This window comes from Nematolebias whitei, chromosome 9 (genome assembly GCF_014905685.2).
Source record: "Nematolebias whitei isolate Nwh7 chromosome 9, NemWhi1, whole genome shotgun sequence".
Classification (NCBI taxonomy): Eukaryota; Metazoa; Chordata; class Actinopteri; order Cyprinodontiformes; family Rivulidae; genus Nematolebias; species Nematolebias whitei.
In genome coordinates this window covers 30,748,662-30,773,282 of record NC_056506.1, presented here as the reverse complement: position 1 = coordinate 30,773,282, position 24,621 = coordinate 30,748,662, and the positions used below count along the sequence as shown (strand labels likewise).

At 39.3% G+C, this 24,621-nt stretch overlaps 1 protein-coding gene across 1 annotated transcript in view; it reads left to right on the top strand.

Annotated features, from left to right (window-relative positions):
* Positions 1-24,621, top strand: part of LOC119415068 (laminin subunit alpha-3) — an 82,794-nt gene that overhangs the window by 23,823 nt on the left and 34,350 nt on the right. The window contains exons 7-24 of the mRNA XM_037682205.1: positions 965-1,080; positions 1,676-1,794; positions 3,882-3,972; positions 5,130-5,261; positions 8,875-8,925; positions 9,015-9,062; positions 11,934-12,068; positions 14,474-14,608; positions 15,422-15,556; positions 15,749-15,801; positions 17,720-17,819; positions 18,594-18,646; positions 18,778-18,883; positions 22,033-22,132; positions 22,213-22,369; positions 22,918-23,056; positions 23,211-23,353; positions 24,069-24,172. Of these exons, the coding sequence (XP_037538133.1) occupies positions 965-1,080; positions 1,676-1,794; positions 3,882-3,972; positions 5,130-5,261; positions 8,875-8,925; positions 9,015-9,062; positions 11,934-12,068; positions 14,474-14,608; positions 15,422-15,556; positions 15,749-15,801; positions 17,720-17,819; positions 18,594-18,646; positions 18,778-18,883; positions 22,033-22,132; positions 22,213-22,369; positions 22,918-23,056; positions 23,211-23,353; positions 24,069-24,172 (1,917 nt within the window). The remainder of the gene's footprint in view (positions 1-964; positions 1,081-1,675; positions 1,795-3,881; positions 3,973-5,129; positions 5,262-8,874; positions 8,926-9,014; positions 9,063-11,933; positions 12,069-14,473; positions 14,609-15,421; positions 15,557-15,748; positions 15,802-17,719; positions 17,820-18,593; positions 18,647-18,777; positions 18,884-22,032; positions 22,133-22,212; positions 22,370-22,917; positions 23,057-23,210; positions 23,354-24,068; positions 24,173-24,621) is intronic.

Sequence of the window (24,621 nt, the reverse complement as noted above, 5' to 3'; positions counted from 1 at the left end):
AGGAGCATAACAAGCTAAAATTTGCAGAAATAAGTTATTTAGGCTTAAAGTAGCAGAAATTTCCACAAAAATTTTAATTGATCTAAAAACAGCTAAAATGAGCTAAAATACTAAAAAGTAGCTGAAAATGTAGAACAAGCTTAAATTAACAGAAGAAAGCAGAAATAACACATGTTTGCAGAAATGAGCACAAAACAGTGGAAATTATTTGATAAAAGCTGAAAAAAAAAAAAACAGCTGAAAAGTAGCTGAAAAGCAGAAAGAAGCTTAAATTACCAGAAGGAAGTGGTGAGAGCACATTTTTGCTTAATTAGGCTGAAAAATTTTAATTTATTGCAAAAAATGTGGAATTAGCCGAAAAAGCTACAATTAGCATAACACAGCTAAATAGTCGCTGAAATAACAGAAAAAGCTGAAACTTGCATAAATAAGCTGAAAGGAGCATAACAAACAGAAATTCACAAAGAATTATAAGAAGCACAAAACTGATGTAGTTAGTAGAAATAATCTAAAAGGAGCAAAAAACATCTGAAAAACTGCTGACAAAACAGCTGAAATTAGCTGTCAATAGGTGAAAAAAAAAGTTTAAATTTGCGCAAGGAAGCTAAAAGAAGCTGAACCACAACAAAATGTGAAAGGAGCAGTAAAAATTTGTAAACAGATTTAAAGATATGAAGGATGTCAAATGAGCTCAATTCATTTTCTATGAGAAAAAAAAATAGCAGAAAAGGCTAAATTTTCAAAAGGCTAAAATTGCACCAATACCAAAAGTCATAGCATCCTTCTCCTGAACAAGCTGAACATTTTATATATGATTTGTTGAAAACAGCACAAAAAATGTGGAACAAGAAAGATGCCATAAAATGCACAGCAGTAATAAATCACAACAGTGTGAATGCTTCATAAACATTCACACAACAATAACCAAATCACCAAGTCCTGTTATCTCATGCCTTTTCTGTAGACTCCAGTGTGAGTGCCAGCACAACACCTGCGGTGAGTCATGTGACCGCTGCTGCCCAGGCTTTAACCAGATGCCGTGGCGTGCTGCAACCGTTGACAGCCCCAACGAGTGTCAGCGTAAGTATTCTTGTTAAACAGCTCATTGGACGTGTAAACAAGCACCTTGAGTTACAGCTCTGTACAGAGTACCCAAGTGTCCTCTCGCCTCTGAAATTAAAGCCCCGGTGTGGATGTCCTCATATGGTATTGCATAGAGCCTCGATGTGGAGGCGAGAGGACTTTCCACATATGGTGCATGTGACGAAGAGCACTGTGAATAGCTGTGTGATAGCTGCTCTTCTTACAGGCAGGCCTGCACCATCTTACACTGTGAGGCGTTGTAGGTGACGCATCCATGCAGCCGTCTGAGTCTGTATCAGATGGAAAATGACTCGACAGCAGCCGCAAAAGAAAAAAACATGAAAAAGGCCTATAATTCAACCAAAGCACTCATTCAGTAGACATGCATCCTAACCATATATAATGACAAGACACGGGGATGCTACAGAGGAGGAGGATACACTGTCGTGTTTATTTTATATTTAAAGTTTTTCTTAGTGCTTAGCACGTCGCTTAAAGCTCTTAAATCTAGATGGCAGAAATGGAGATAATTTGTTGAGTAAATAGAAAAGAATCTGAGTTTGTGTGTGTGTCTTGGGGCTTTCCACCACAGCCTGCCAGTGTTTCTCCCATGCCTTTGACTGTTATTACGACCCAGAGGTGGAAAAGAGGCGAGCAAGTTTGGACACCTTCGGCAGGTACAGAGGAGGAGGAGTGTGCATCGACTGCCAGGTATGAAACGAATATCAAGTCTAAACTGATTCTTGTCGATGCATGTGTGTGTTTCAGGGTAAAACTGGGTGAAAAGAAATAATAATAAAAATCATGTCAATTTTTTTAATCAATAAAAGCATTTTTAGACTTTCTATGAAGCTTTGCATCCTGCACTGTTTCCTTTGAGGCACGAGCAACCTGATGATTGAAGCTGAACCATCTTTTATTCATAAAGCATTCACATTATTGAGATCCATTTTTCTTCTGTACGTGTTTCAGTATCCAACTTGTGCTGCAATTATTTGTTTCAACATATATCAAAATGTTCAGCTCATTTAGGACATTCCTGCTTTGATTTTTGATATTTGTGCATTTTTCACCTTTTGAAATATTTAGATTTTTCGGCCTCTCTTCACATCTTCAAACCCGTTGTGCTGTTTAAAACCCTTTTACTGGTCATTTCAGCTTTTGTTCTGGTTCAGCTCCTTTTTAGCTATTGAACTTTTTTTCAGCTACTTTTTGGGTAAATTTCTGCTAACTTTAGCCTCTTTTCTTCTTACTAAATCCTACCCTTTGTACTCCTTTCTAATAATTTCAACTTTAAATGCTCCTTTTGGCCTCTTTCTGCTAATTTTAGCTGGTTTTGTTTAGCTTAATCAGCTACTTTTTTTTGGCTTTCTGCTCGTTTCAGCTTCATTTTTGCTAGTTTCAGATTTTTTGTAATCTGTTCAGCCTCTCTCTACCTATTTCCGCTTTTTCTACACATTTCTGCTGTTTATTCCACAGCTTTCCGCTTATACTGTACTTTCCTGCTTTCAGCAAATGTCAGCTGTTCAAATTCAACTCGCATTAACAGTTTAGCAGAGAACCCTTTTTAGCCTGGTTTTAACACCTACAACTGATTTCAGCTAAAATCTTCAGCAATAAGCTTTTTATTTTTTTGCAGGAAATGCAATGTTTAGTTCTTGTTACATTCATCACCTCATAGAAAAAAGCAACAAGATATTTTACCTCACACATTAGAATCCTTCACAAATACCCACCTGTTACTGTTTAAACCTTTATAAAAAGGAGTGTTGTCATTAAAAATGAACTTTATTGGTATTCTGAACACATGGCGGTAAAATAAAAATAATTTGTTGTAAAATAACAAACAGAATGCAGTGCTGTCAATGAGTTTTACACTATCCAGACTTTTTAGTTCATCAACAACTGGTACAGTGACATTTGTTGGATTTCTGCCATAAAGCTGAATTTTTGGCACGAATATAAACCAGGTGAAGTCAGGAAACACCGTTCATTACAGAAGCTAATACAACAATCTGGTCTGAGGTGAATATGGAGTCATTTTATTGTTGAAGCATCACGTTGTGCTCCAACGTTCAGCTGTTCATTGAAAAGCATTCTGAACATTCAGAGTTGTTCCATCTTAATTATTAAACTTAACTGACCCTGAGCATGATGCTACCTCCACCATGCTCAGCAGTTGATGAGTCAAATACCTCATGTGGTGTTGTGTTGGTCTTGTCGTCAGAGCCCAGTTCTTTCTATATTAAGATAATCTAAGAAGATAAGATAAGATAGAACTTCATTGATCCCACAGGATATTGTTGTGGTATCAAACGGCTACATCTAGAAGTAATTTTTACAACTCACTAAAAAACAGTTGAGTTTGTATTGAAGAAGAGGATACAAGAGACTTTTAAGAGTTTTGTTGAGCTTACAAACCTCTTTGAGATCTGCAAAGAACTCCTTGGCCTAGTTTATCTCATGTATGTTGGTTAATCCACCGAGCGCTGCCAAACAAAGCCTGTTTTTATGTTGGCACAGACCAGCTGCAGTCATTCATGATAACTTGATCTTGGCATATTATGAGATACTTCGGGTCTAAAATAACAGCATATTTTTGAACCTGTATAATAGTTTCTTTCCATTTCTTCTTGATTTCAAACAGCAGATTAACAGTCATCAGTTTCTGTTTAAAATCCAAGTTGTGCATTCGTTTTTTTTTTCATGAGAAAAATTAAACAAAAGACTGCAGAGACATGCGTCCGCTCTTAGTTCAGATATGTTAGTCAAACGTGACATTTTATGTTGTATTTTAGCACAACACTGCTGGAATAAACTGTGAACGATGCAGAGAAGGCTTCTACCGACCTCATGGACTACGGCCTGAGTCTCCCTCTGGATGCATACGTGAGTGAAATATTTTTCTTGTCACCTTATTTCAGTGAAAATACCCAGTTTTAGGGGCAAAAATAAATTTCTCATATTCACATTGGAAACTTTGTTCAACAGGAGTCTGAATGGGAAGTGCCTGAGTAAAACGTCACATTTATATTTTTATTCCTCTGTTTTCTGGAAGCGAACTGGGTTAGGTAGTTTGTGTTTGAGTGCTGCAGTCTGCTTTCTTCTACTCAACAGAAGGTGACCCAGCATGTGTGGGAACTTGTAGCAGACGTGCTGATAAATGTTGTTGTGGTGTCACAAACTACAGGTCGAGCAAATAATGGACTTGAACTCGGACTTTTTGCTCGGAAATCTTCTTTCTTGTGTCATTTTGTCTCATCTGCAGCGCGGACATGCACAACATAAGAGCATCATTTAAAATGCAAAACCAAAAACACAACTTTTCATGAACAGGGAAAAGGTTTATGTTATGGTGTCTATATATGAAAAAAAGTATTTAGCTGAGCAACGTGATCAACTTTATTTTTGAGTGGAGTCATCTAGACTGAAGAGCTAAAGTTTAGTGTTTATTGGCTTCATATGATAACACCATTAATTAACAGTTTTTGTGTGTTTCCAACGATGCAGTGTGTAATTTAGCACTTCATATTATCACAATGTAAACGTGTGACTGTTGTAGCGTTGACCAGGTCGCACCATCGAGGCATTTGACCTGCGGTCTGTGTAAGCAGCGACGCTGAAATAGACTGGCTCGTTGTTTCAGACCGGCACAAGTGGCACCGCCGCTGTACTCCCTCTGAACCGAGCTTTACTACTGTTTACCTTACTCAGATCCTCTAGCTGCTCTTTGTGGTATAAATAGCTAACAGTTGTGTTTGGACATTACAAAGTAGTGGAATTAAATGGCTTGCCCTGAACACTTTGAAAGGTAAACCATCCCCATTCAGAAACACAATTACATCACATTAGCAGGAAATAAAAGAGGCAAGTAAGTCATAATGTCATCATTTTAAGACGTTCTATCTTGCAATAAAACCCCACTTTGATTTTTAGCTGCTATGCATTTGAGCTGGGTTTACTGTCAGTCTTTATATTCTTATGCCAGAGGCTCCTAATTAAATGATCTAACTGTTCATTAATAATTCATACAATTATCCTTTTAGCCTGCAGCTGTGATGAAAGGACTACAGCTCGCTGTGAAATGGGTTCAGGAAGATGCCTTTGCAAGCCACAATATTCTGGAGAAAACTGTGACCGCTGTGCTGATGGACACTATCACTTCCCGCTGTGCATTCGTAAGTTCACTTTTGCCAAAATGTTAAAACTGCTTCCTATAAACGTTTCATGAATCCACTAAGACATGAGGCTTTGTGGGACTCGTGTTGAGAGTTTCACCAAACTTTCATTACCAGCCAGTTTTCACTCCTCCCAGATAACCAATATTAATAAAAAGCATGGTTTTGTTGCTGTAGGGCGACATATGGAGAGTCGCATGCACATACTTTACTAAAAATTTGATCTTGATTTATTGCGCATTCCCCGTGCCGTCGCTTCACATAAACAAATGAAATTTGACACACAAAGAACATTTCCCCACATTGTCGAGCCGATACGCTTTGGCAAGGATTCAGCAGCCTGCAGAGGCGTGGAGATAAGCAACACTCTTACAGTCACATTTGATGTTTCATCTGAGGCTTCTCACTGACTGGCATACACTTTAGCATTTTTGTCATCTAAGTTTTAAACTTGAATCAATATTAGCTTATCACATTTTTCTAATGCTCTAATTAAAACAAAGAAGTCAGTAAACACCCAGAGCTGAGCAGACAAGTAGTTTTCACATCTGCCTGGGGTCTATTGCAACCCATATCATCAACTTCACATTCTCGGACCTCTTCTATTTTCGCTCTATCTGCTTCCGCTGGGGTCGATCCTAAGAAAACATGGTATTCCATTCCATTGCTACGCCGATGACTGTCAGATCTACCTGCCACTGAAACCAGCCAGTGCTTGTTCCGTCCACCCTCTCCTCAAATGTCTGGACGACATTAAGACATGGATGGCTTCAAATTTTCTAAGTTTTAACGACCAGAAGACTGAAGTCATTGTCTTTAGCCCTAGCTCAGCTGCCGCCTCTTATCCTGTGAACCTGGACTCCCTTCAGCCTTATCTGAAGCACTCTGTTAAAAACCTTGGAGTGGTTTTTGACTCAGATTTTAAGTTCGACAAACAGATCAGTTTGGTTCTGCAGAGAAGCTTCTTCCAACTGCGGCAGGTAGCTAAGCTCAAGCCAGTGCTGTCTAGACCCGACCTTGAGACACTAGTCCATGCATTCATCACAACCCGCCTGGACTATTGTAATTCACTGTATGCTGGGGTCAGCCAGGCTTCTATCTCACGTCTACAGCTCGTCCAGAATGCTGCAGCTAGGCTCTTAACCGGTACACCGAGGTATGAGCACATCACACCAGTTCTGTCCTCCCTACACTGGCTTCCTGTGAGAACTAGGATTGATTTCAAAATTCTCCTCCTGACCTATAAGTGCCTAAATGGCCTCGCACCCATCTACCTCTCTGAGCTACTGGAACCATATGTTCCCTCTCGGGCTCTGAGATCATCCGATCAGCTGCTTTTGGTTGTTCCAAAAACACGACTGAAGCTCCGAGGAGATCGGGCGTTTTCAGTCATGGGTCCCAAACTGTGGAACAACCTACCCCCCAACATTAGGCATGCCACCTCCCTTCCTGTGCTCAAATCCCTGCTAAAAACATATCTGTTCTCTCTGGCGTTTCATACTGTGTGAGTTGATTTAGTATATCTTGTTCCATGTCTTCATTTTAATGCTGTTGTTTTAATTTTTTAAGGTATATTCTTACTGCTTTTTATTTCTTAGTGTTACCCTTAGTGTTAAGCACTTTGATAACAGTCTATCTGTTTTAAATTGTGCTCTATAAATAAATATGACTTGACTTGACTTGACTTCAATTTAATTGTCATTTATGGGTAAAAGATGTATTACTGTGTGAGATTAAGCAGTCTTCATATCTTAAGTCAGTTAGCACTGAGAAACCAGACCTAACATGTTGAGTCATTAGGTGGATGTCTGGGATTCAACAGACTTTTCTGTTTTCTGTCACTGCAGGAAATGTCTGATGTAATATAGATTAGCTTAGATAAACAGAAAGGAAAGCAGTCATTCAAATCTTTCACAGTTGGCTTCTGCGAAGAGGTTATGAACAGTTAATATCTTACCTGTTGTAGATAGCGACTTGAGCGACTTAAATTTCAAGAAATGGGCTCATTTTATTTCATTTTTCTGGCTTATTAAACAACTCTTTCCTAAAAATGTCAATCAGGTGTGAAAGGAAGCTACGTTAGCTATTGCCAAACCTCTACACTTTTGTCTAACAGCAGTTGTTTGTGGTTTTCTCCGTGTTACTTCACAAGTGTATGTGTGATGTGTTGATAAAGTTTATCATGTTGTTGGTGAGGCTGCTGAGTGCATCAGTTCGCCTGAACAGGGTTGGAGTCAAATGTTTACTCAACTCTCAGCGGACTCGTACACCCACAGCCTCCACACCATCAGCACCTAACGGTCTATTCTCAGCACACAAACGTTGGCGAGGTAACTTGAACTTTATTTTGTAAGCAAACTGTGTCATACAAAAGTGTTGAGGTTTAATATGAGCTAATCTAATCTAAATTTTTCCCATACTACTGTTGTTTCAGAAAAAAATCTTGTTTTTTAAATGGGCCCTAGTTTAATTAGCCGTTAGCTTAGCCAGGATAAAGACTTTTGCCCTTTTTTTCCTTACTCTGATGTCACATCTAACAAGGCACTATTAACTAGTTGACAGAACATCAACACAAAAATCAACAGACTATCCCTTTAAGTGTTCACAATACCCACTCCACCAGATCTAAATTATATTTTTATATCCTACAAAGTTCAATCAGGTCATCTGGACAGTTTCTTTTTTTTGTTATTGTTGAGACGTTTCGTCCTTCATCCAAAGGACTTCTTCAGTACGAGGAGCCACAACAAACTAATTTCCACAAGCAGCAAATCCACATAGGTTTATTGTGGCTCCTCGGACTGATGAAGTCCTTTGGATGAAGGACGAATTGCCTAAAAAAAACAAAACAAAAAACATTCAGATGACCTGACTGAACTTTGTTGGATTTTCTACATGGATTATTGAGCATGAACTTTGATGTTTTGAACCACTTTGACTATGGCTGTCTCAGAGGAGTCGATGGGGGAGAGGGCGAGCCCCAGAATCCACCCTATCACCAGCAAACTGGTTGGTCCACTATGGGGGTTTACTGCTTGTGGAACTCAGTTTGTTGTGGCTCCTCGGACTGATGAAGTCCTTTGGATGAAGGACGAAACGTCTCAACAACAACAACAACAACAAAAAAGAAACCGTCCAGACGACCTGACTGAACTTTGTTGGATTTTCTACCTGGATTATTGAGCATGAACATTGATATATTTTTATAAATACCAAGTTTGTGACACAATTTACTTGATAACTGCTTGTCTTCCAATTTGTTAGGTATTTTTATTTCCTTTTAATATTTTATTTTATTATATTTTAGTTGCTCTACTGGTGGCTATTTCACTCATTATATAGCTACTGAGTTATGCTAGCGTTTACATAAACAGTTCAAATGAAATGTTTTTATGTGCACTTCAGACATTTTCTATCTATTACTTACATCTATGAGGAAGGAAATTTCTCAAAAAATGTAAATAAAGTTTGGGTGCATTTTTTACTTTTTGTAAATTAAATAGAACTTTTTTAAGCATAATTCTCCCCTGACATAATTAAAGTTGTCATGTGATGTTTTATGAAATCAAGCCCTTCAATAACTGGAGATCTTAATTCGTTTATTTGCTTTCAGAATACCCCGTGTACCCGACAACCACCAAATCTTCTGCAGGTCCTATAGTGGGTAAGTTCAGTGAGCAGAGTTGTGTAGCTTGACACAACACAATTCTGGTTGTCATGTAAAGTATTTCTCTTTTCCCTCTCATGGTGCAGAACCCACTCCCTGCCCGTCAGGCTATTTCAACCCTCCCAGCTGTCAGCGTGAGTACGCTTAGACCTGAGATGAAGAGATTTTTTTTTTTACGGTTGTGCTGCTTTTAAAACTTCTTCATTTACATTTCTTGTGTTAATGAAGACGCAACTCAATAAAAAGTTCTTATTTTATTAGACTATAAGTCACGTCAACGTGGAGGCTGTTAAAGCTGACTGTGGAGGATCACGCTTGGTACCGCTGAGTCTGAGTTTGCTTTTCGGTGAAGAACATGTGCTGGAGTTCAGTCGCCTGGAGGCTTAAAGTATAAATGTGTGAGGTCATGTTCGAAGGCCATTTGAAGCCCGTTCTCTGTTGTGTTTGGGTTTGATGGGATGGTGAGAATACTGGCATACACGAGAATGTATGGCAGATAACATACAGTTGTTAAGCATAACAACAAGTAAAGATGTGGTCCATCAGAGGGGATTTACCCTCTTCAAGTGGTCTCCTGGTAGCAGCCGCCATTCAGGGAGAAGTAACCCGACTAATATTAGTTCTGAAGCGCTTCGTCTGGTTTGCTTTTGTCTAATATGGCTGCTTTAAAAAAAAAAAAAAACCCAAGACCTTTAACCCCTTGTCTTTTTCTATAATCTTAATACAGTAGTCCCTCGCTACTTTGCAGTTCGTTTATCATGGACTCGCTCTGTTGTGGTTTTTCAAAATAAGATTGGACATGACAAACAATTGGCTGATTGATAGATGAACCGCACGATCGGCATGGAATTTTTATTTAAAATAAAGCATCTGCTGCATATTTGTGCAACCCAGAGCTGCAGAAAAAGCTTCCTCCTGCACTTTTGTGCAGCCCTTACTGCAGGATAAACTTCCTGCTGCAGCTGATCAACTGGTCACCGTGAAGAGTGGAGAAGTGGGCGTGGCCACGAGCACTTGCAGGTGGCAAAGAGCAGAGGAGGCAGGGAACTGAAATCATGACATGCTGTGCTCTTTTAGAGAGTTTGGAAACACTGTGTAGAATATTGCAAGAGTGGTTTTTTTTCATTCAACCTTTATTTAGACAGGTAAATCCCATTGAGCCTCGAGGACTCATTTACAAGAGATACCTGGTTTCAACAAAGAATGATGACAACAACGGACAACAGTGACAGCAATAGACAGTTATAAAAAGGCATACAGATTTTTTTAAATACAAATAAGATGGCAACCCCCCCCCCCCCCCCCCCCAAAAAAAAAAAAAAAAACCTAGCTAGATTATAAGGTGAATGTAGAAAACTAAAAACAGGAACATGTCAGCATTGGTCCTTGCCAGGAGTCCAACAGATTCTTAAAGCCACTTAGAGAGGTCAAGGTCGAGAGCTTCAAATCTTTTTGTAAGATATTCCAGGAAACAGGAGCGGAGTAGGAGAAGGCCCTTTTGCCTAGTTCAGTCCGCACTGAGGGAACACTGCAGGTAATAATGTCCTGAGAGCGCACGCTGTAGCTGCACTCACGCAGGGACATGTAGGAGGAGATGTATGCAGGCAGCAGACCAAGAAGTGATTTAAAGATGAAAATGTACCAGTGAGAAAGTCTGCATGAAGTTATTGATGTCCAGTTAACCAGTGAATACAGGGTGCAGTGATGGGTACGATAATCACAGCCAGTTATGAATCTTAGTGTGGGAAGGGTTTAAAATGCCTATGTATATATATATATATATATATATATGTATATGTATATGTATATATTTATTTATAATAAAATAAACTACTACTTACTACTTGTACTACTATTCCTACTTAGTGATTTTTCACTTATTGCGGGTCTTCAGGGTATGGATCCCCCGCGATAAACGAGTGACCACTGTATTATGTTGTTGTCATATGCAGGTTAACACAAGGTCAACAATGCAATGAAATGTTCCGGGTTCAACTCGCTAAAAACAAACAAACAAGAGGTACTAAAGCATGCAATAAGGGTACAAAATAAAGTAACAAAAAGTGAAAAAGAAATATAGTATTTACAATGTCCAAAAGAAATATATTAAATGACAACATGTTAGAATATAACAGTGCAAGTAGGATGAATTTGTATAAATTAAGTATTTCAAGGTAATATTTGCTTAAATGCACATGATATATAACGCACATAACAAGTACTGCACAAGTTGTGTGACAGGTTATTGCACAGGTTGTGAACAACATTGAGATTAATTGAATTATGATAGTAAGGTAGTGACATACACGATACAGCCACATAGTGCAGCAGCAATAAACATATTAGCTGTCAGATGTGGCTTAGTGCAATGGTATTGTTAATTGTTCAGTATTATTATCAAGAATTCAGTAATCTGACAGCTTGTGGGTAATACCTGTCTTTTAGTCTTTATTTACACGATGGCACACTCCTGTATCGTCTGCCTGAGGGTAGTAGATGGAAGAGTTCTTGTGCTGGGTGGGTATGGTCCTTAATGATGATGCGTGCTTTACGCAGACATCAGCTGTGGTAGATGTCCTGGATGTTGTGGAGACTGCTACCAGTGATGTCCTCTGCTGTTTGCATCCTCTATATTCACTGAAAATAAACAACTTTGGTTCATCCTTTAAGATACATGTTCATCATAAACCCTTGAAAAGCTGATTTTAGCTCAGTGGAGCTGCTTTACTGTGGCAGACTCTCTGGGGATGACTCAGTCTTGGTGTCAAGTCTGTTCACATACCAACACCAGGCGAGGCTCTGCAAGTCCAATCTGAACCACTGAGGGCCACAACGTGAGCCTAGCTCAGCTGGAATTCATTTATTTCGGAAGAAAATGCATTTTCCAATTTCAACTAACAGATTTGTTGTTTAGTTGAGTAACATAAACATAATAATTTCATGTATTTAATGGTTTGTTTCTGTAATGAGGATAAATACAGTATTTGCATTGTGTTTGTGTGCAGCGTGTGATTGTGACTACAGAGGGATGCCGTACAGCTCATGTGATGCGTTCGGGCGCTGCCTGTGCCGTCAGGAAGTGGAGGGGAGGCGATGCGACCGATGCCGACCAGGGTACCACTCCTTCCCGATCTGCCACGGTGAGAGAAGAGAAGCACGAGGACTTGTTCATACGAATATAATACAAAACTTTAGATTTCACAACAATCAAAGTAAACCTAGCTCTGTTTTTACATGGCAGTGTGACCAGCGAGGTTTTAGATTAGTTGCAGTTTCTCATTAAAGGTTTAGTGAAGTTGAACAGCTGGGTTAATCATTTATTTTTACAAGATGTCTACAGAAGCAGAAATACGTACGTTTTCAGTATTTGGATGAGCATGAACTTTGTTATACTTCAAGAAGCAACAAAGTTCACTCAGGTCATCTGGACCGTTTCTTTCTTTTGCTGAGAAGTTTCGTCCTTCATCCAAAGAACTTCACTCTGAGGAGCCACCAAAACAAATTGATTCCCACAAACAGCATACTCCATAGTGGAAAAAAAACAGTTTGCTGGTGCTAAGATGGCCTCTGGGGCCCGCCCTCTCCCCCGTCAACTCCTCTGAGACAGTCATGCCAAACTGGTTCAAAACACAAAAGTTCATGCTCAATATTCCAGGTAGAAAGTCTACAATGTTCTATCAGGTCATCTGTACGCAGCACAGTGGCGCAACTGGTAGAGTTGCTGCCTCTTAGCGAGCAGGTCCCTGGTTCAAATCCTGGTCCAGGGGCCTTTCTAGGGGGAAGTTTGCATGTTCTCTCCGTGCATGCGTGGGTTTTCTCCGGGTGCTCCAGTTTCCTCCCACAGACCCAAAACATGCATGTTATGCTGATTGATAACTCTAAATTGTCCCTAGGTGTGAGTGAGAGAGTGAATGGTTGTTTGTCTCATTTGTCTCTATGTGTCCCTGTGATGGACTGGAGACCCGTCCAGGGTGTACCCCGCCCCTCGCACAGTGATTGCTGGACATGGGCACCGGCGACCCCCGTGAACCACAATGGAATAAACGGGTAAAGAAAATGGATGGATGGAGGTCATCGTACAATTTCTTTCTATTTTTTTTCTGAGATGTTTCATCCTTCATCCAAAGGACTTCTTCAGTCTGAGAAGCCACCAAAACAAACTGATTCCCACAAACAGCACACTCCATATTGGAGTGTGTTGGCTCCTCAGACTGAATAAGTCCTTTGGATGAAGGACAAAACAGTTTTATTTATTTTTTTTAAAGTTTTTCTTAGTTCATATCTTAGATGTTATCATTGTTTTTGTTTACATTTTATTGTTGGATGTAACTGGGACCCTGTGTACATAATTTCACTCCACCACATGTACCACATGCGGTGCGAACAACAATAAAGAATCTCTGACTCTGACAAAACGTCTCAGCAAAAAAAAAAGAAGAAACTGTCCAGATGACATGATTGAACATTGTTGGATTTTCTACCTGGATTATTGAGCATGAACTTTGGTGTTTTGAACCACTTTGACAGGACTGTCTCAAAGGAGTTGACAGGGGAAAGGGCGAACCCTGGATGACATCTTAGCACCAGCAAACTGTTTTTATCCACTATGGGGCATGCTGTTTGTGGGAATCAGTTTGTTTTGGTGGCTCCTCTGATTGAAGAAGTCCTTTGGATGAAGGACGAAAAGTCTCAGCAAAAAAAAAAAGAAACCATCCATATGACCTGACTGAACATTGATGGCTTTCTACCTGGATTATTGAGCATGAACTTTGGTGTTTTAAGAAGCCATTTAAAAGTTAGAACCTTAAAACTTGAAACTATTTGTTAATAAGTATTTTAGTTCACAGTTATTTTTATTTTTTTAATGTTTATTATGTTTTAGCTCAAATTTAAAGTTTTTCAACTTCTGAAAAACGTAGAAATATGAAGCAAAAATTATTTGACATGCAGACTTTCTGTTTTTATTTAAAGTTAGTAATCACATTATGTTTTAGACATATTCATTAGTGAATATTTGTTGAATATGCTGCATTTCTAAAGCTTAAAAGTCAAACTCACATGTGCCGCTTCAGGTCGAAAGAGTCTTGAGTTGGTTTGTGCCTTATAAATGTAAACTTTAAAAAGAGAGTATGCAGCATTAAATGTGCTTTTTTTTCTATAAATCATTAAAAGTGTTTTGATGTTTTTGCTTTTTGTAATCAGAACTGAATAATTTTAATTTTTTTTTCCTGTTTTAAAGTATTTTCTTAAAACACAGAACTAAACAGATGCTCAATAGACATTTTAAACTGAATAATTGGAGCTAAAATGTTATTTTCAACATTCTTCCTGTTTGACCTCAGAGGTATTTTCTTCGTTAAATTGAGTTTCCCTGCAAAAGTTTTCAAAATCTTGAATACTTTTGTGCAACAAAGCATTATTTTGTGTAGGTTTAAAGTAAAAACTAATGCCGACTTTTCTTTTTAAGCTTAGGTAAAGTTAAAATGATTGTAATGATTTGACTGGCCCAGTTTGAATCTTTTTTAACTCGTTGGTTTCTGCTCAGTGTGTCGCTGTGATGGAGCCGGTGTGGCTGAAGGTGTGTGCGATCCGTACGGTCAGTGTCTTTGCCTCCACAACTTCGTGGGACAGGAGTGTGACCAGTGTGCACCGGGTTACTACGGATATCCAGACTGTGCCGGTGAATGTTTTTCTTTATCTCTATCGGTCCGGATCAGCGTTTCCCAAACTCTTCAGCTTCCGACTCACAGAACAACGACAGTAACTTCTCTGGCTAAAGTTCACAGATGTTGCAATTAATGCATTTAAATGAGAGAGCAATGACGACAGCCACCGTTATTACAGTTACAAACATTATTATTAGGATTTTGTTTCTGGAAGTAATCTCAAAACCCCAAACTTGACATTTTTTGGAGTACATGGTACATCCTTGGAGTTTTTTTCCTTTTAAATTCAAACTGAAAAGTTTGAGATTCAGGATTTAAAACTACAGTGAGCTGTGCTGTTTATCTGAGCTAAACTCACATGCAAATCACTCTCCCTTCCTTCCCTTCAAAGAGCTGTTTTAAAGCTATTCTGCACTTTTCTGTGTAATTAGAAAACTTCCTTGAATTAAATTCTATATATATTAAAACAAAATCCAATCATTAATTTTTCTACCCCAAAACTTTAAGATTTTAATCCTTATAAGGGGAAAAAAAGATGCTTTTAGTTTCTGTGCATTTACTTTGACCTTTTCTCATGGCACGGGAGCATAAAATCTTCACTCTCACAGGGTCCTGAAAAAAATCTTCTTTGCCATTTGCACTATTTTTTTTAGCAGTGATGCAGATGGAGAGAAGTGGATATATGGGCTTCCTAAGAATAAACATCTGGGAATCACTGAAAAAAATTAGATTCTTAAAATAAACAGTATGATCATGAATAACTTTTGCTTTTATATGACTCAAAATAATATCAGACGTATAAATTCTGCTTTATTTTTTCTCCCTAGCCTGCCTGTGTTCACACGAAGGCTCGTATGGAACAACATGCAATCCGTTATCGGGTCAGTGCCTGTGTTTACCGGGTGTGGTGGGTCAGCAGTGTGACCGCTGTGCCTCTGGGCTCAGGTTCCCCCAGTGTTCAGGTAAGACCCGTTAGAACCATCATGTGCACAATCAGTCCATATTTAACTCAGAATTATTGATGAGTCTTAGTAATATTCAAACAAATCCAAAGAAAAAATAAACTACTTTCTTCATTTAAAGCTGTTGTCTTTGCCAGATCTTCCTTAAATGTTTTTTTTATTAACATTCTTTTGTTGTGTATTTATTTTCAGCCTCCATCAGTGTGTGTAACCCAGCAGGAACAGATGTGTCTGATCCTCAAACGGTAAGAAAATCACAGCAGACTTTACTTTTTGCTTGTCGGAGCTGCGTCTCTTTCAAGTTTCTGTTAGCCTTGAGAACAAGAAGTCGTTCCAGCCCAATCTGGGCGTGGGTTCACTTGGACTATACGGCTGATAACGCAGCTGAACTTTGGTCGGATTATTGAATCATAAAACAAGGAAGTGCTTTTCACCATCAGATTCGAAGGTAATTAAAAAAGGAAAGAGAGACTTCCTTCCATTTTGAAGAGGAAGAAACAACTATCACATGAAGCAAACAAAGGCCTAGCATTCCTTGAAGGAATGCATATCGCCCGCCGCGTTTCATGACAGAGTTTTAGACCAAAATCATCTTAAGAAACAAGTTCAAGACAGTTTTGTTAAATCGTGAAAATAACATCATAGACAGTCTCATATGATGCATGATATTTTAGACATTGGAGCAGGGATGTTAAACTCAGTTACAAAAAGGGGCCAAAATTAAAAACTTATTTCAGACCAAGACCATTTTCCAATCAAATACCTGACACCTTTTCTTGGTTGCAGAGCATCATCGGTCTCAGTTGACATTTTCATGTTTTTTTTGGCCTCAGAATTGAAAAAACTGATGAGAAGTCTGCACTGAATAAAGTGTTTTAAAGTAACATGTGAAGCGATAAAAGTATTTTACTTTTAAAACATCATGTTGGAGGCCAGATAAGATGTTAACAAGAGCCATATTTGGCCCCCGGGCCTTGAGTTTAACCCATACATTAAACTATATGCTGGATGTGACTCTCAGCTACTACCACATCAAGGTTTAGCTCAGTATCTGTAAAACACTGTTGTGGCAGCAAACCTATAAAACTCAAGGACCCGACAATTAGAGTTGCATTCGGGCCAAAAAAAAGCTGACCCGGCCCGAATCCGTTAAATTTTTTCCAAGCCCGACCCGAAAACTGTAATTACAGCCCCGAACCCGAAAATACCCAGACATTTTTTAAATTAATCTTTTACTGCTTTTGTAAGTTTGACATGATTTAAAAATGTATTTCAAAGAAAGGAAGATATAAGATCTCTTGTTTATTAACAAGAGTCAGTGGGTTGTTATGGTTATTATAATATTATAGTTATTAACGGTTGGTGGATGCGCGCGGCTGTTGATCCAAATTGGGTCGTTGGCTGTGCACATCCACTGACGCAGCGGCTGAGTCCAGTTAACCTTCAGGTGGGTCACTGGCAGTGAGCCATCTGGACTTTGTTTTTTTCCTCTTTCAACCAACCGGTCAGCGCGCGGTCAAAAGGCCGCGCGCGGCTGGTGATCCAAATTGGATCGTCAGCCATGCGCATCCGCTGACACAATCAAAAGCGCGACATCGACCCGGCTCACCCATCCTGCACATTATTTTGTTCACGGGCCCAGGTTAGAAATGACATCTCTACTGACAATGCACCACTGAGTGCAAAAAACCAGAGAGAATAAATGGAGTGAGAATAATGAGGAGAGTGGCTGCAGCTGAGCTTGGAGAACAGGGCGCAGGGGTAAGTGGGCGTGGCAAGACCGAGTGAGGAAAACGCTGAGGAGGATAAAGCTGAGGGAGAGTGAATGGTGGCAACAACAAAAAAAAAAAAAACACAGGGAAAAGGAAAACACAAGTAAACAAGACCCATAAATCACTAAAAACAAACCACGAAACACAAAAAGTTACAAACAAATCAACAAAAGCACAGGTCCTGACACTCGCCTGCGCTCACCTATTTAGGTGCGTCTGCATTTAACTCGCACTTTGTTTGTAAAAGAATTAAATAAAAGTGTCAGTTCGCAGCCTGAAGTGTCTGCTCTGTCATACGATATGCAGGCTCTGATGGTGAACAGATGTAATCGTTTTCCACCAGGAGCTTCCAGTCTCAACAGTTCTTAGATAGTCTTATCTGTTGTTTCAGGGTTTCTGCCGCTGCCGACCAAACGTCGAAGGACCGCTGTGCGACAGGTGTAAACCTCTTTACTGGAACCTCGCTGGAGACGATCCTCAAGGCTGCGTGGGTGGGTCACCAGAAATAAAAAAAGAAAGGGAAAAAATAAAGAATATGGGTGTAACATTGCAACAAAACGCTGAGTTAACAAAAACTGTTTGGTTGGTTCAGTGTTTGCAACATAGGTCCCATTTCTCCTCCAACAGGATTATTTCTTACCCCATTTTTAAGCAGATTGTCACGTTGCCAGAAGCAGTCTGACAAGGCTCTGATATCAAACCTTTTACCCAAGAATGTGTCAACATACCCCGTCAACAGGCTCGGCTTTCCTTCCCTCAGGGGGGGGAGCAGGAGAATAATTCCTGGTAGATTTCTCAACTATAAGTGTGAGATTTCATTCTGTATCCATTTAAACATTAAAATTGCACCTTATTTGTCCTCATTTCAACCAGAAAACACACAATGTTTATTTTAATCACATAAAATGAGCTTCTATTGAAAAAAGAAGCTTGCTTTTTACTATTTATCGTCAAGCTTTCTCCAGTGTTTTGCTACAGCCCTTCTCTCTTGCAAGATTCTTATCTGCCTGAAGACACAAGAAGCCTTTTTAATATCTGAAGAATGCCTCAGGTTTACTGAGACCGGATATTCAGGGAAAGGTTTTTTTTTCCTGCGCAGTAATCTGTGCTTGTGGACCTTTGATGTGCGGATCCTTGAACATTGAAGGGTTTTGTGTTGTTGGGTTTCACCTGTGAATGTTACACAAGCCTGTAATCAGAGTCTACTGCATGTCCCCGTCTCAGTCTCATAACCCATCCCCCTCCCTGTCTGTCTTCTCATCCAGAGTGTCAGTGTGAACTGAAAGGGACTCTGAGTGGCGTTGGAGAATGTGAACAGGTGAGGATTCTCATTTGCACCCACCCACACATTTATCTCTGATTACATTGTGTTGTGTTGATGTAAAGTTTAAAAAGAATTGCTTAAAGTTTGTTAAAAGTGTCTTTTTGCTCGTCGATCTGCTCCCTCAGAGAAGTGGACAGTGCCACTGTAAGCCGAATGCCTGCGGCCTTACATGTGACTCCTGCAAGGACGGCTATTTTCTCCTGCAAAAAAAGAACTATTTTGGTTGCCAAGGTAAGAGTTTCTTTAACAGCATGTAAGTGTGGATACAAATGGAAGTAAAACGGCAGAAACTGCGAAGGAGGATGTTTAAATTCAGTTCAGTTTATCTATATAGTACCAGTCACAGCAGAAATCATCTCAGGGCACTGTACAAAAACATTCATATAACTTGTACTTTAAAAAAAGCCACTTAGTAAAATTTACGTACCTAAGGAAGCAGCAGATTGTGGTGAACCTTCACTTCATCACAGTCTCCCATCCTGAGCAAGCACAAAGGCAACAGTGGAAAGGAAAAAACTATTTTAAGAAGAAACCTCCAGCAGAACCAAGCTCAGGACAAGCGACCATCTGCTTCAACTTGCTGGGGTTTGAGAGGACAGGAAGGAGAAACAAACACAGAACGACAGTTCCAGGTGAACTTTCTATTGGAAGAAAGACAAGAAAAAAACATGTCAAGGATAGAAATAATTACAAATACAAACAAATGGAGTAGAGCAAATAAAGTCAGTAGCAGAGTGAGGAAATGTGGTCAATTTATCCTCCAGCAGTTTAAGTTTATATCAGTATAACTAAGGGATAGCTCAGGAAATCCAAGCCAACTCTAACTATAGGATTTATCGAAAAGGAAAGTCTTAAGCCCAGTCTTAAAGCTGGACAATGTGTCAGCCTAACGGACAGAAACTGGAAGTTGGTTCCACAAGAGAGGATCCCGATAACTGAAAGATCTTCCTCCCATTCTGCTTTTGAAAACTCTATGAACCACACTTAATCCTGCAGTCTGAGAGTGATGTGCTCTATTAGGAAAATATGGAACAATACGATCTGTAATATTGTCACAATGATGGCTGCTGCTGGTGAACCCAGTGGTGCAGGCTGGCAATCTAGGATTCAGGTTAAACAATTAAATAAATAAATTTATTTACAATAAATAACAGAAAAGGCTGACAGGGCAGCAAAAACTCACATAAGCAATCCAGGGGTACACAGGGGGTACACAGGGAGTACACAGGGGGGTACACAGGGAGTACACAGGACATCACCAGTGGACAGATAATGCCAGGACAAGGACTAACACAGAGACACAAACTTATATACAGGAAACACCAATTAGACCAAGTGATAACACTTGTGAGTAATCACAGATGTCAGAGGAGAAAGAGGATGCAGGACATGAACACGACACAAGATGAGGCTAGATACTAGAGAAACCCAAACACTATAAAGAGAAACAGAGGATCAGGGGGAACACAGACATAAACACAACACCAGGGACAAAACCACAACTCCTACAAACATAAGATGGAGCTAGGTTGTTGAGAGCTTTGTAGATTAGAAGTAAAATTTTGAATTCAATTCTGGACTTAAAACTGGAGAGATATGATATGTCCTACTAACTCTCATTAAAACTCGGGCAGCAGCATTTTGAATCAACTGAAGACTTTTTAAAGAAATTTTTGGACACCCAGGGAATAAACAATTGCAATAGTCCAGTCTATGTGTGATAAATGCATGGACCAGTTTTTCTGCATCATTTCTGGACAAGATGTTTCTAATTTTAGTGATATTACACAGATCATATTAAAACATCTCATCTAAAAAAGCTTCTGCTTCTGATCTCCTGTTCCCTAAATCCTAAATAGGCTTAAATGAAATTGGATCTGATTTAAATAAACATCATTCATTACATTGTTGTCAACTGGGGTGTCTGAAGAAGCCAAAAGGTCAGTCATGACAGTAAGTGGAGTTCAAAGGGCATTTAAGATGAGCTGATATCAGATAGGGCAACATTATGAGCTAAAGGCATTGAGTGCACAGTGTCACTAACTGAGTGAAAGTGTTTGAAAGGTAGCCAGGATTAAAGCTGGTTTGTTTACTTAAATATATTCAATTTAGTGTATTTATATAGCGCCAAGTCACAACAGAAGTCGTCTCAGGGCACTGAACAGATATAAAGAATTAGATGATTTGTTTTAGTAGATGAAGGATGAACTGGAGCATCCCTCATCAGAGGAAAGAAGACAAATCTGTGCTGCAACTCTCAAAATGAAGCTCAGTTTTCTTCACTACAGTCTTAATACCAAGAATTAAGGTCAATACTGTCAATAAAACAAAAGAAGAGTGCAGTTAAGCATTTTAAGACAACCAGAGTTTGTGTTTCTTCCTCTTTTTGTTTTAACAGTTTATTAAATAACTAGTCTTGCTTAGGCAACACCATCAGGTTGTCCACATGTACATATAGAATGAAAAAACAATAGATCAAAAGTACACAATATGCTTTTATAAACGAACCACAAAGATTATTGTATAGGTTTTTATTAAAAAATAAACCCTTTTCCCCAAATAAACATTGAGTCCACAGTTTCAAAAGGTTATTTTTCAACATTTCACAAATAAATTTCACTTTTCTTTGCCGTCACATTTCTTCTTTGCGTTTTCATCAAGCTTTCTCGTTAAAAAAAAAAAAAATTCCCCCAAGATATAATCAACAAAAACATGAGGAAGATCAGCACAAAAGTAAAAGCCTCAGCAAATTACATTCCAAAACACCTGCAGCCACATCTGTAAAGAAAAATGCCCTAGTGGACATCATTGTAAAATATTTACACTAATATTTAAAGAGAATAATCAAGAAGGAGACTAATCAGCAGAAATTAGTTACACTCTAACATTAATTATTACATACGGTACATGTCTTAGATATGTGCACACAAACTTATTATAAAAGCATGAACAATATGCTGACAAACGCATCAAATATAGTTAATAAGGAGGCAGAAATATTTAATATGACAGCCTAGACTTTAAATTAACATATTTTTAATGTAGTTTGACTTAAAATGCACATAAACCTTTTATTTAGTTTGATTATGGAGCAAAATAGTTAGAAATAAACTAGTTTATCTGTAAATCTGTGTAAAGCACATACAAAATAATCTCTGTTATATATTATGATAGCATTGGAAACATTGTTACTGTTTTAAGCATTAATATTTAGATTTTTTTGAAGACCTATACACAGTATGATTGCAGTGTTTTTTTGTTGACTCCATAATTTTCATCACAAACTGGGCCAATTAAAGAAACTGTCATCCAGCCAGTTGATCATTTTGCTGTTAGGTTGCCCTCAGTCCTTGTTTCTGTCTCTTCGCTCTGTCTGACAGGCTGCCACTGTGACGTAGGAGGTGCGATCGACACGGCATGTGATGACACGTCAGGACAGTGTCAGTGTCGGAGGAATGTCGTCGGTCCTAGATGCACAGAGTAATATGGTTCCTCATGATTTAAAAGAAGAATAATTACATAATTTATTTATTAAATTAAACACATATTTATCTGCTAAGGCCAGCACCCGGCTACTATTTCCCCACGCTGCACCAGCTGAAGTTTGAGGCGGAGGAAGGCACCACGCCAAATGCCAGACCAGTACGCTTTGGGTTCAACCCCCAAGAATTCCCAGAGTTCAGCTGGAGAGGTTATGCCATAATGTCACCTGCTCAGGTTTGCCTTTTCACATTAACACCTTTCATGTGAGAATCCCGGTGCGGCCTGAAAACGTCGATTTTATGGATTGTCTGTGACTGCACTGGTGCTGCAGGTTTCTTTTCTCAGTCTGCTTTGATGCCACAATAAATCTTTTTGCTTTTGCTTCTGCACAAATAATCATCCACGAAGCGCACAGCCTCCTGTTTCCCAGCTGACGTGGGAGTCAGCTCCTAGAACTAACCCTCTCTGTCTTCAGCCGGAGGTGATTCTAACGCTTAGCCTCCGCTTTCCTGGATCCTTCCACATTCTGATGCGCTACTCCGCACCCCGACATGTGGGGGGAGCGCGAGTGAGAGCACGGATCTTGGTGGTGGACGAAGCTGAAACTTGCTGCGACTGTAAGTGAAGGGCCTGCTTTGCTTTCACTGTATCTTCACCTCACTTCCTGTCCATTCAGTAACCCGCTCTCTGCTCGCCCTAACGCCATCCTTCCGCTTAACGTCACCCCATCACCATCATGTACGCCAACCCATGCAGTCGGTGTGTAACTGTCATCCCTGCAGAGTGACGTCAGAGTAACAGTGCATGTTGAGCCGAACGCCGGAAGGCAGAACTTGTTCCGTGTGATTCTGCGGTTCATTAACCCCAGCAGCATCAGTGTGCCTGGTATCATCAGGGCTACCACTAACAGAGGCTCTGCAGGTAAGGCTGCCTCTGACAGTGCTACTGGTTACCATCAAACTGTCAAATCTAACCCATCCTTACATGTAATTGCACTCATTAAGTGTCTTAGTGTTGATTTGAGTCTTTTTACACGTTTATGACAGTCCAGTTTTCTGTACTTGCTGTCCTGCAGGGACTGAGCAGAGTAAAGAAGTCATATTCCCTCCGAGTCCCTCCCCGGCCTTCGTCACAGTCCCAGGAGAGGGCTTTGTCGAGCCTTTTGCACTGAATCCTGGGAAATGGATCATTCACATACAGGCTCAGGGGGTTCTCTTGGTGAGTTTATAAGAAACAAAATCCTTGGAGTATTGAAGGGGTAGGAATAAATAAGTTTTACTTCTTCCTACCCCTTTTCAGACATGTTAAATGGGATTTATATGTGTGCATGTACTGTACTGTATATGGGTATGTATACATAGATAGGTCTGTGCACACTTGTTTATTTTATTTTTTTCATTCATTCAACCTTTATTTAACAGATAAATCACATTGAGCCTAAAAGACTCATTTACAAGTGAGACCTGTTTGGACAGACAAAAAAGTGGTAAAATGGACACGAGGCGAAAAAATTCCTATCAGACTTTTTTTTTTCCTGCCTGAGGAAAAAAAAAGTATTTACAGATTTATTTGTTTGTGTGCGCTCAGTCAAAGCAGATGCATTTACTGATATAAATTTATTTTACAAGGGGTTCTGTATGTTCAAACGTGGATGTATGTATGTGTTTGTATGTGTAGGTATATATATATGTATGTTTGAATACAGAGGTTCATATTAGTGTTAATGTTGATACGCTTTTGACATGTTGATATGGTTTTGACGTCTGGAATGGACCAATAAAAATAAAAATAAATAAAACCCTTCACATTTATTAAAAAAAAAGAATGCACACAAGTTAGACTTCTTCTGTTTCATGCTGAATTGTCTCATTTTGTTGTAAATTTGTGACTGTAAGTGTGAATGTGATATTCTTTGTCACTTTCCCCACATCAGGACTATTTGGTGCTGCTTCCTCGGGAATACTACGAGGCGTCTCTGCTGCAGGAAGAGATCACTCAGCCCTGCACATATCTGCACACTACAAACACACACGAAAAGTAAAGTCTTTTCTCACTTCATGTGAACTCGCCTTTGTTCCTTGTGTTTTTTTTGTGTGTGCAGAGTATAATAATCTAGTTGTGTGAATGTTTATGAAGCATCCACACTATTGTGATCCGTTTTTCTTCTGTACGTTTTTTGGCGTGATTCTCATCCCACAGTTTTCAAGCTACTTCAACAAATCATATCAAAACATTCAGCTCTTTCAGGACAATCCTGCTATGACTTTTGGTATTGGTGCAACTTTAGCTTTTTGAATTATTTAGCCTTTTCTGCCACTTTTTTTTTCTCATAGAAAATGAAATGAGCTCATTTTACATCTTTCAAATATTTAGATGTGTTTACAACCTTTTACTGCTCCTTTCACATTTTGTTCTGGTTCAGCTTTTTTCAGCTTCCTTGTGCAAATGTAAACATATTTTTCAGCTACTTTCAGCTAATTTCAGTA